Source organism: Phyllostomus hastatus, unplaced genomic scaffold (assembly GCF_019186645.2).
Source record: "Phyllostomus hastatus isolate PE091 unplaced genomic scaffold, TTU_PhHast_1.1 phas_scaffold_93, whole genome shotgun sequence".
NCBI classification, from domain to species: Eukaryota; Metazoa; Chordata; class Mammalia; order Chiroptera; family Phyllostomidae; genus Phyllostomus; species Phyllostomus hastatus.
The window spans coordinates 19,848,786-19,859,678 of record NW_025334042.1 but is presented as its reverse complement, the minus strand read 5'-3'; the positions used below and the strand labels follow the sequence as shown (position 1 = coordinate 19,859,678).

At 46.5% G+C, this 10,893-nt stretch overlaps 1 protein-coding gene across 1 annotated transcript; it reads right to left on the bottom strand.

The window, feature by feature from the left end:
- Positions 1 to 5,159: 5,159 nt before the first annotated feature.
- LOC123812678 (keratin, type II cytoskeletal 6A-like) lies at positions 5,160 to 10,690 on the bottom strand. The gene is given in 10 exon segments (XM_045829471.1): positions 5,160 to 5,939; positions 6,050 to 6,084; positions 6,309 to 6,529; positions 7,352 to 7,477; positions 7,960 to 8,124; positions 8,248 to 8,343; positions 8,495 to 8,555; positions 8,897 to 9,111; positions 10,068 to 10,421; positions 10,423 to 10,690. Coding segments are annotated over 10 exon segments (1,698 nt in total). The 5' UTR covers positions 10,612 to 10,690; the 3' UTR covers positions 5,160 to 5,703.
- Positions 10,691 to 10,893: the final 203 nt, after the last annotated feature.

The window sequence follows — 10,893 nt, the reverse complement described above, 5'->3', positions numbered from 1 at the left end:
CTGGGCCTAGGAGTCCCTGCCTCATTCTGGGCAGCCTGATGCCCAGCTGACCTGGAAGCACTGAATGAGCACACAATAATGATGAGGATGGTGAATGATGATGGGAAACCAATAGTCATTAAGCTGGGAGTGACTGACTCCAGGTAACTGGAGAATGGGTACCTCTCGGTTGTTGACTGAATTAAGAGGGGTAAACATTCTAAATAACATTCATACAGATGTATGAAAAAATTAGTCTGGGCCTCATTATTACAAAAGAATTTCTCTCTTTGAAGAAGGACTCAGCAGAGGACTCTTTCAATTTTGAATACTCTGTTTCAAAATTCAATTTTGAAAGTACATCGAAGTGCAATTGATGTGCAGCTTTGCAGCAGGCTTCTAGGGTGCAAAATCAGATGTATTTCTGGAAGATGATAGGACGAAATAGTTTCCACTGAAAAGACTGGCACCATGTCTGTGATGCAGGTTACATCTAAGTGGCCAGGACACTGCTCTCCCCCACCTCTGCCCCTTTCTGGAAAGGAACTAAACTGATGGATGATCCCACAGGCAGGGATGCCCCTGGATCCTCTGCATGATTCCCTCCTGGTGAATATTCTGGATATGCTCCTATCAGGCCAATGAGATACATGAATTCCTTTTATAAGAGTGCTTCAAAGCACTTTTCATTTGCCCCGAGCACTAGTATATTAAGCAAGAGTTGGCCAACCTTAAGTGAGCCTGGAGACTAATGAAAATGACAAATGAATTGGGAAATAGGAGCTGTGAGTAAAGGGGAAAGGCGTTATGGTAGGAGACCAACCTGTTTCTTTGTTGTTGTTGCTGTTGTTATAGTGACCAGGGAATACTCTTAAACCTTAAGGAAACTTCAGTTTCACATCAAAGGGCTTCTATGGTCTGACTGTAAGCAGGGACATTCTCTGTCCAGAGAAGTTGTGAGATTTTTGTAGATTTTTTTTTCTGGAATGATTTAGAGGATATGACTCTGCAGTAAATGGAATTTGTTTTTATTTGTCTTATTTTCCTGGAACATTTAATGTCTTTATGAGATAAGCACCTACCTATAATCTCTATTTCAATAAGGCTGTTTAAGCATCATGTACTTTATGGATTTAGTTTAAAATATGATTTTCTGACTTCTTTAAAAATATCCCCTCAAAAGAACTGACATCTGCTTAGCCTCTCTGAAGTTAGACCTGCAATTGATTGCAAAGTATGTACTTGGCACACATTGCCCTTGCCTTTTGGTTTATATGGTCTGTGTGCATGTGCACGTGCACATGTGTGTGTGTTTATGGGTGTAATTCTAGCTCTGGCAGGTGAGAGGGATTTTTTTTCAAGGGTAGGCACGTGATTCAATAAACCCACAATGTACTTAGTATGTACAATGCCTACCTTCCTTTACATTCTCTGCTGTGTCCAGAACCCCACTATGCCACAAGTAAACTTACACTGTATTGCTGAGCAACTTTGCTGGGTTGCTGAGTGACACCAGGCATAGATGAGCAAACAGTGAGGTTTGGAAGACAGTTTTTGAGACAACGGTAACACGGGCTAAAGACAGTCACACTCCACTCATCACTCCCTCATTACTGAGGAGTAAATGAGAAGTCAGAGTTGGGAAATAAGACTTCAGAGACTAGTTAGGGCTCCCAGGAAGAGGAAAAACAAAACAAAGCTTGGGATCTAGTCCAGAGCTGGGGGAGGAGAGAACAAGTAAGCCGTGCCAGCTTGGGCAAAAGCATCATTCCTTTTCTGCCCAGTGTGGGCTGGGATTCTCAAACTCAAGGACAACATGGCTTGGTGTTTGCCCTCAGTGTGAATATGGCACCAGCTGATGTCATCATCCAGCAGATGCCCCATTTAAGTAAGGATCTCACTCCTGTCTGCTCTTTTCATCCCAGGGGAGTGGCATCTCCACCAGAGGGCAAGCAAAGCAAGAAAAGGGCTAGAATAGTAGGGGAGGGCCAGGTTGATCCCTCCTTGTTCACACCTGCACCTGTCTCTGTGGCCAGAGGGGAACTGATGGAGCCAGAATCTGGGCGAGACCACACCTCTCTACCGCTGGGGAAGAGCACAGATTCTGAAAGGAGGCAGGTGGGTCTTTGGATCTTGAGTCAGCCTCTTACTAGTCATTTATCATTACAACTGGGATGAAGTTCAGCAAGGTGGGTGGATACAGAAATCAGTAATTCTCATTCACTGCTTTCCAGTAATTAGAAAATCTGACAGGAAAGAAAGAGTTGTAATTCACAATGCAAAAAAGATACCTGTCCTTAAGATACCTAAGGACACCTAATAACAATAATAACAACAAAACAAAATGCACAAGACTAATCAGAAAACATTGAAAAAAAACAAACAATGAATAGGAATTGCTATATCAGAAACTAAGATGGAATAGAAAGCTTTAGTAGTTATAGTGGTGTGATCACACAAAGAGCTCAATGGCACAGAAGAGAAAATGTATGAATTCATCCTGTAATGAAAGTCGTATTTCTTTTTTTTTTAACATTTTTATGATGCCTGTTTTTTTTAAGATTTTTTATTTATAGAGAGGGAAGGGAGGGAGATAGAGAGAGAGAGAAACATCAATGTGCAGTTGCTGGGGGTCATGGCCTACAACCCAGGCATGTACCCTGACTGGGAATTGAACCTACGACACTGGTTCACAGCCCATGCTCAATCCACTGAGCTATGCCAGCCAGGTAAAAGTCATATTTCAATGGGGGAAAAAAGATGTTTATCTTCATGTAGAGAAAAGTACAAAAGAGAAAACAACAGTTACCCAAATTCCCACTCATCAGAATCAATCATTATTAATATTTCAACTTACTTGCTTTCACCCTTGTTTCCATGTTAACAACTTTTTAAGTAAATCACATACATAATAAATAAACACAATGTCTTTTAAAAAAATCTATGGCTCAGGTTCCAGCTAAGATGGCTAATCCACTGGTCCTGCTATCTCTCCCCCAGGATCAACCCTGAGAGATTATAGAAACCCATAGAAGACGTGGATAGTAGGAATTGTCAATGGCCATGGAAAGAACTGTGAGAAACCCCAGCAGTGCTTAGGACTGCTTGAGCTGATTTGTGTGGGGGGCAGGTGGACAGCTGTAGCATGGAGCTGAGGCATGGGGTAGAAGAGAAGGGCTGATTAAAGGAAAGGGTCTAAAGTTTGGCCTTGCCTGTCTTCTGCCCTTTTACAACAGAGACTGAGAGCAGCAGCCCACCACCAGTGTGCCCTTGTCTGTAGTTCACTATGAGGGTAGATCTACTTCACTGGCAGAGTTGCCAGATTTAGCAAATAAAAATGCAAGATGTTCAACTCAAATTTCAGATAAACAGCAAACGATTTCTTAGTGTAAGTGCGTTCCACATAATATTTGGGACATATTTATACAAATTTATTTTAATTGTTCATGTGAAATTCAAATTTAAGTAGGCATTCCCTATTTTGTCTGGGTGGGCCCATTCACAGGTGACTGAGATAGTAATGTCTGCTCTGAGCATCAAGCCCGCTGGCAGGTAGTTGGCCTCTATAGAACTGGGCACTTGCTGGCCTTCTCTCAAGGGTGTTGAGGGAAGCCTGTAGGTAACTGCTGTCATGCAGCATCTCCTGTGGAGAGGAATAACCAGAGTCTGAGCCAGGCTCATTGGGAATTTTCCCTGTTAGCTTCTGGGATTTGATATAGCATGGCAGTTTCTAAGCTCTGCTTCCACCATGCCCCTGGTCTCAAACCCTGAAACTGTATAATAGAAGGGTAGGGAGGTCACTAATCCTCAAAAGTCTCACCCAGCCCCAAACTTCTGCCTAGTGACCAGCTGAGCAGCAAAGCCCTTGCCAACCTGCGGACAACTGTGGAATATGACTAGACCACAGCCAGACTCAGTCTGAGACTCAACCCATACTCAACCAGAACCAGGTACAGGGTCTCTGCCATGGCTTCAAACGATCAAACCATTATTATAACTGAGTTGGTTATTATTGTTCTTAAGGAATTTTTCTTGCTTTTTATCTTTTTGCATACAGATAAGACCAGCTATAAAATACCTGATTATCCAAATTCTAGATTAAGCTTATGTAAACATGGCCTGAAAGATAGAGTCCATTTCTGTCTAAAAGTTAAAATATAACCCTGACACTGATACCTGGGAATATTAGAATGAACCTTCAACATCTATTTTTGCTGGTCAAGATTTGCATATATCTGTACACTGAAAATGGTTTTTGGATATCCTATCACAAAAGGAGATTTTCTCCAGCCAGTACCACCCCATGCTCTTGTGTCATCTGTCCAAATGGCCATCTTCCCATCTCATCTTTTTGCCAACAGCACTACAGAACAAAGCTTCTAGCTAACACTTTTTGAAAGTTTTCTTAATTTATTTTATAGAACTTTTCAACAACTTTATTTTATTTCACAGTTTTGGATATAATTAATGGACAGTCAAATTCATTGTTTTAGGTATATGATTCTACAAATTTTAACTAGCAATTGTCAAGAGAAGCTCTTCAGTGGAATCCAACCATCTTTGGGTGCAAAGGAAATCCATTCCAACTCATTTAGCACTACATGGTTTTTTAGATCCATCCACCATGATCCGGGGATGTTTCTTTTCTGTACCAGCTGGATTGATACATCTTAGATGGTATGTCAGAGCAACAACTTTGAGGGAAAAGTCTTTGTTATCATAGAAAGGACTCAAGCATTTTGCCTTCCTACCAACTAGCCTCTGTTCCACTGGATCACAGCCGTGTTTCCCTGGTTGTGGGTGGGGGAGTGAGAGGTATATCTGAAGAGGCTCAGAGATCAGGCTGGGGATCAAGCCACTAAATGCTGGGGCTGGAGAACTAAAACCCCTAAGTAATGAGATTATGCTGATTTAGGTTCCAGGAAACCTGGCTTCGTTTTCTTTAAAAGACTTTCTTTTGAGAAAGAGCCTTGAATGGCAAAGGGCTGAAGAGGTGTTAGTAGTCATCCACCCGCAGGACAACTGAGTCTCACATAATGCTGACCCACAGAGTTGGGCATGAAGCAGTGTAAGTTGTCAGTGGGGCTGAGAGATGGGTTCTCCAAAGGTGAGGATTATTGCCTGGGATGAGAAAGTTTCAGAACCAATACGTGATCAGCAATATAATCTGACACAGAAACTTTGTATTAAAAATTTGCTTTATTGAATACAACCGAAGAAAGCAAAGGAAACAGCGAAAAACATCACAGGACTACAACTCTGTAGATGACAATGTTGTGCCAATACCATGTAGGGACAAGATTGAATGGTCACTTAATTGTTCTATGAGCAGCTCGTGGGTAGAGTTATAATGAGCAGGACAGTCAGACATCAAAGGAAAGATTCCCATTCTGTAGAGTGTAGACGATGTAGAATGAGCTTCACAGGGACATAGGTCACTTTTTTCCCAGAGTAATGGCAGATTGATGTAACTGCTAATAAGATGGGAACATCACAAAGATATCTGCATGTCTTCAGGGCACTAATTGTATATCTTCTCAGGGTGAAAAATGAAAGCTCAGACCCAGCAGATATAGAGAGATGAAATGAAGACTAGACAACTTCAGTTTAACCCAGAGGTCAAAAGAAGTCTGAGGCACGAGACAAAAGGCAACCAGAAGAGAGGGCCATGAAGCTGGACAGGGGCCCTGAGACAAGGTGGACTGGCCAGCCAAGAGGAGGACTTCAGTGCTTGTAGCTCTTCCTGCTGGAGGATGAGGTGGTGGTGTATCTGACGGTGGAACTGCTGCCACCAACAGAGCTGAGGCCACCCCCCAAGCCTCTGCCACTGCCGGAACTGAAGCCACCTGAGAGGCCGTGACCGCTGCCATAGGAGTAGCTGCTGCCTCCACCCAGGGCCAAGCCACTGCCAACACCACTGCCGCTGCCATAACCACTGGACACGGTGGACTGCACCACGGCTGTGGAGGGGAGGGCACAAGGACACACAGGCATGGTGAGCTCACTCTGTCAGCCTGAGTGCAGTCAGAAGAACTCAAGGGCAGGGGGCTAGGCAAGCAAAGATACTTACAGATGTTGACTGGTCCAACACCTTCCCCACTCAGCCTAGGAGGGAGGAAACACAGGGACCATGAGACCTCAGACAGCCACTGCTGGACCAGTGTGGGAAGCCTCCAGGTGAGGACAACCCATGGGGAGACTGCCCTTTCATTGGTTCTCAGAGAGAAGCAATTATAGCCATCACCACAGTGCTTGAAACTTGGGCTCTCGGGCTGGGCATCATGGAGAAGCAGCCCGATGGCTGACTGGGGAGGTTGTGAACTACCCACCTGCACTCCTCGCCCTCCAGCAGCTTCCTGTAGGTGGCGATCTCCACGTCCAGGGCCAGCTTGACATTCATGAGCTCCTGGTACTCCTTGAGCAGCCTGGCCATGTCCTGCTTGGCCTTCTGCAGTGCGTCCTCCAGCTCGGCCAGCTTGTTCTTGGCGTCCTTGAGGGCCAGCTCCCCACGCTGCTCAGCATCAGCGATGGCGGCCTGCAGGTTGGCACACTGGAGGGGGAGATGGACAGAATGAACTTGTAATCTAGTCCTCCAGAAGGGACTAACCCCGATTCCTCTTTCTCAGTGAGGCAGAGATCCAGAGCCCAGGCTGCATGGAAGAGGAGCTGGCATCATTTTCCTCCAGACTTTGTCCCTTCTGCAAACCTTCTCTAGTTTAAGAGTCACTTGAGAAAGCCTGTGCCCCTTTGTGTTAGCCACCCTGCATGAGGATGTGGGGGCTGAGTGGTGGAAGACAGGACAACAGGCACAGGCCAGGGGGCCATGGGAGAAATGGACCCACTAGCTTGTTTTGAATCTTGACAGCTTTGGATAATGTCACCTGGTAGCTACACTAACTTGTACAAAATACAAACATTCTCATTTACGTGATGAGTTTCTTTCATCTCACACTTGTAGGTGACACAGGTCCTTGTCCTGTGCCTTTGCCTGACTGGGTTTTCTTTTTTTCACCTAGAATCTGGAGTGGTTTGCACCCATCTTCCTGCTCCCTTGCTGGCCTGCCTTTTCTTTCCCGGTTCCCTGAATTACCAAATCAACTGTTCTTCTTATGTAATCTGTCTTCAGTGCCCCTGACTACGTTTTCACAGCTCTGACAGAGGAAACTGGTTTTGTTCAGCTGTATGTCTCATGCCCTTGGGTTGGAATCCATCTCTCCTCCCTGTGGGAACTCCTTAAGGGGTGGAAACTGCATGGTCTCCCCTCCCTGCTCTTCCCTCAGTCCCCAGGTAGTTCAGAAAACCTGGGGGCTTGACCAGGTATTGTGATGACCACGTGGTGTTCTGGCATGGTTTTCCTTTGCCCCCAGCATACCTGCTTCTTGACGTGGTCGATCTCAGACCGCAGCCTCTGGATCATGCGGTTGATCTCAGCAATCTCCTGCTTGGTGTTGCGCAGGTCGTCCCCGTGTCTGCCAGCTGTGACCTGCAGCTCCTCATACTGCAGTCAACAGAGAGACAAGGTGATGTGCAGGCTTTCCCATGTCACCAGTGAAATCAGGCTTTTTGTAAATTAAACCTAACGGCTTCTCCCGAAGAGATGTTAGGCAATGCTGGTGTTTCTAGGTCACTGGACACTGTATACCAATCTCAGACCAACCTTGTTAAGAGACCACGGACTTTCTAGTTCTCCTCAGAACCTGCAACGTCCTGCACTAGGTTTCTGAGACCAGCATTAGGGTGAAGCTGAAGCAAAGAGCACTGGGTCCTTATCTACATTAGCTTTGCTCCTGCTTGGTTTCTTTGGCTTACTAGAATTGCACATGAATCCTGTAAACATCTACTCTCTCAGGACAGGGCACACATTCTGTGAGAGGACAGCAGCTTCCTAGAAGTGCCTCTTCCCAGTGAAGTCTGGTAGCCTTGCTGGTGTTCAGGGAGCAAGCACAGGGATTCCTCAGCAGGTGCCCACTCGCTGCTCACCTTGGTCTGGTACCAGGATTCGGCCTCAGCTCGGCTCCTCTGAGCAATCTCCTCATACTGGGCTTTCACTTCAGCAATGATGCTGTTCAAGTCCAGGTCACGGTTGTTGTCCATGGACAGGACCACAGAGGTGTCTGAGATGTGGGTTTGCATCTGAGCCAACTCCTGCAGAACATGAGATGGTCAGATCATTTTCTCCTGTGACCTTCACAGAGTCCCCAACCCCAAGACCTTCCACCCTTTAGCAGAGCCCCATTAGAAGGGATAAAGGAGGGTGGAGGTGCTTACTGCCTCGTAGAAGGCTCTTGTGAAGTTGATCTCATCCATGAGAGCATCTACCCTGGCTTGCAGTTCAACCTTGTTCATGTAGGCAGCATCCACATCCTAGGGAATGAGCCCACAAGCCAGAGTCAGCTGAGCCCTCTTCCCCCATCTGCCCTTCCTTGAGCCTCCCCACCTCTTCTGCTCTCAGATGTGGGCAGGGCTCCAGAGTCCTCCTGCAAAGAAACCTCAACCCTGGTTTTAATCAGCTCACCTTCTTCAGAGTCACAAATTCGTTCTCTGCTGCAGTGCGCTTGTTGATTTCATCTTCATATCTAGAATGAGAAAGGGATAACAGGTAACCGAGTCAGTGGTGAAGATGATACAGAAAAAGGCAGCCTGGAGTTAGAACCTTCTATCATCGATATATCCAAATTGAGCTCCCTGCCAGGAAGCCTAAGAGATGACTTTTGTGTCTGTTAGTTGTTTCCTTCTTTACTCTCCTTATCCACCTCTATGGCCTTTTCGTTTTGAGGAGTTTGTTTCTAGGCAACGTGTGAATTTAACTTTCATGGACTTGTTTTGCCTTGCACTCATGCTCACATCTGGACCTGGCCACCCCTTGGTCCTGAATTGTGTGCTTCAGAGCACTGAGCCCGTTTCTCTCCTAACTCACTTGTTCTTGAAGTCCTCCACCAGGTCCTGCATGTTCCTCAGCTCTGAGTCCAGGCGGCCTCTCTCCCCGACAATGCTGTCCAGCTGTCTCCTCAGGTTGCTGATGTACTGCTCGAACAGGGGCTCCAGGTTCTGCCTCACGGTCTTGGTGCCCTGCTCCTGGAGCAGGGTCCACTTGGTGTCCAGGACCTTGTTCTGCTGTTCCAGGAAGCGCACCTGAAGAAACACAAGTGGTCATTTGCCAGACAAAGGAAGGAAGATTCTGGACATGAGAGTTGTCATGTCCCCAAGCAGGTCTGTGTGGCCTCCACAATGCTGGGCTGCTGCAGAGCAGATACAACAATTTATGCTGAGATCCCTACTCCCCCCAAACTGTCTCTCTTCACAGCCCACGGGTCTCCCCAGTGGAGTTCCCCTGTGGTCCTTGAGGTCCTCTCACCCTCTAAGTTATGGAGCCTATCAGTAACTCTCAGCATTTCTTCTCCTTCTCTTGACGTGTGTGACCCAACATCCACATAATATAGTATTTTCCTGATATATAGCACAAAGTTTATTTTTTAAGGTAGTGGTACCTCTGTTAAAGGGACATTAAATGTTTGGAATCTGATGATTAAATTTCAATCTCAAGTATGATTGGATTCTAATGTATCTTTCTATTTGAGTGCACAAGTCTTTTCCAAGACAAACTCCCTCAGTGGTCATTCCCTGGATGTATAACTTTATTATTTCAATGGATATATAAGTGTTTCTGAGTCATTTTTTGTAATTCAGGCAGAACATCTTTTCCCCCATTTTTCTGTCATTATTTTCCTCTTGCCCATTGTCCCTAGAAAAGTTTTCCACTGAAATTTTATCTCTAATGTTTTAGATTCTTCAGAAGGTACAGTCCATCCCCTTTAATTTTCTCATTGCTTTTTCTTTTGTTCCATAGTTACTCAAAGTTGAGAACTTTACCTGGACATGAATGAAAGATATTTAAGAGATTTGGTAGTTGTAAATTATATCCACCTTATCCTGTCTATGGTCAGTGTGGAGCTAATCTGGCATCCCAGGGTGAAGCCACTCTGAGTTCCTTTCTCCCTCACCCCCACTCTCTTCCCGGTAGGACATGCATCAGTCCTCCAGTCTGGGGACTCTGAATCCCCACTGGAGGTCAGGACTTCTTGGCTCACCTTGTCGATGAAGGAGGCAAACTTGTTGTTGAGGGTCTTGATCTGCTCCCGCTCCTCAGTCCTCACCCGCTGGATGGTGGGGTCGATTTGCAGGTTCAGAGGAGTGAGGAGACTCTGGTTGACTGTGACCTCTTGGATGCCTCCAGGGGGGCACACAGGGAAGCCAGCGCCCCCATAGCCACCAGCAAAGCCAGCTCCACCACCGAGCCCAAAGCCACTACCAGCTGCACCGCCAAAACCAAATCCACTCCCGGCTCCACCTCCAAAGCCAAAGCCTCCTCCAACTCTGCCACCATATCCGCCACCGACGGCACAGCTGCCACCTCCGATGGAGATCCTCTTGGAGCCCCCCCCCCAGGCTGTAGAGGCTGCGGCTGCCAAAACCAGCTCCTCCACACACTCCACCAAAGCCACCGCTGCCCCTGGAGCGGCACACAGAGGCACTGCTGAAGCCAGAGCGGCTGGCCCCAGGGACCCTGGCTGAGCTGGCACTGAAGCCACGCTGGCTGCTGCTTTGGATCCTCACGGTGGACTTGCTAGACATGGTTCCTGAAGGTGAGAAGGCTGAAGAAGGCGCGAGAGGCTGGAGGGTAGGGCTGAGAGGAGCAGATGTGTGAGATGAGTTTCCTAGCAGTTTATATACGGTGAAAATGGGCTGGGCTCAATCCTGGAAGGTAGGTGAGCTTGCAGATTGGGAAGGGTTGGGCTTTACAAGCAGTGAGATCACATCTGGATTATTAGAAAAGTTATGAAATGTAAAGATTGCATTTTGGCTTCCTATAGTCAGGGAAAATTTTCCTGCCTTCCAGCTTTGACTTGGTCTAAG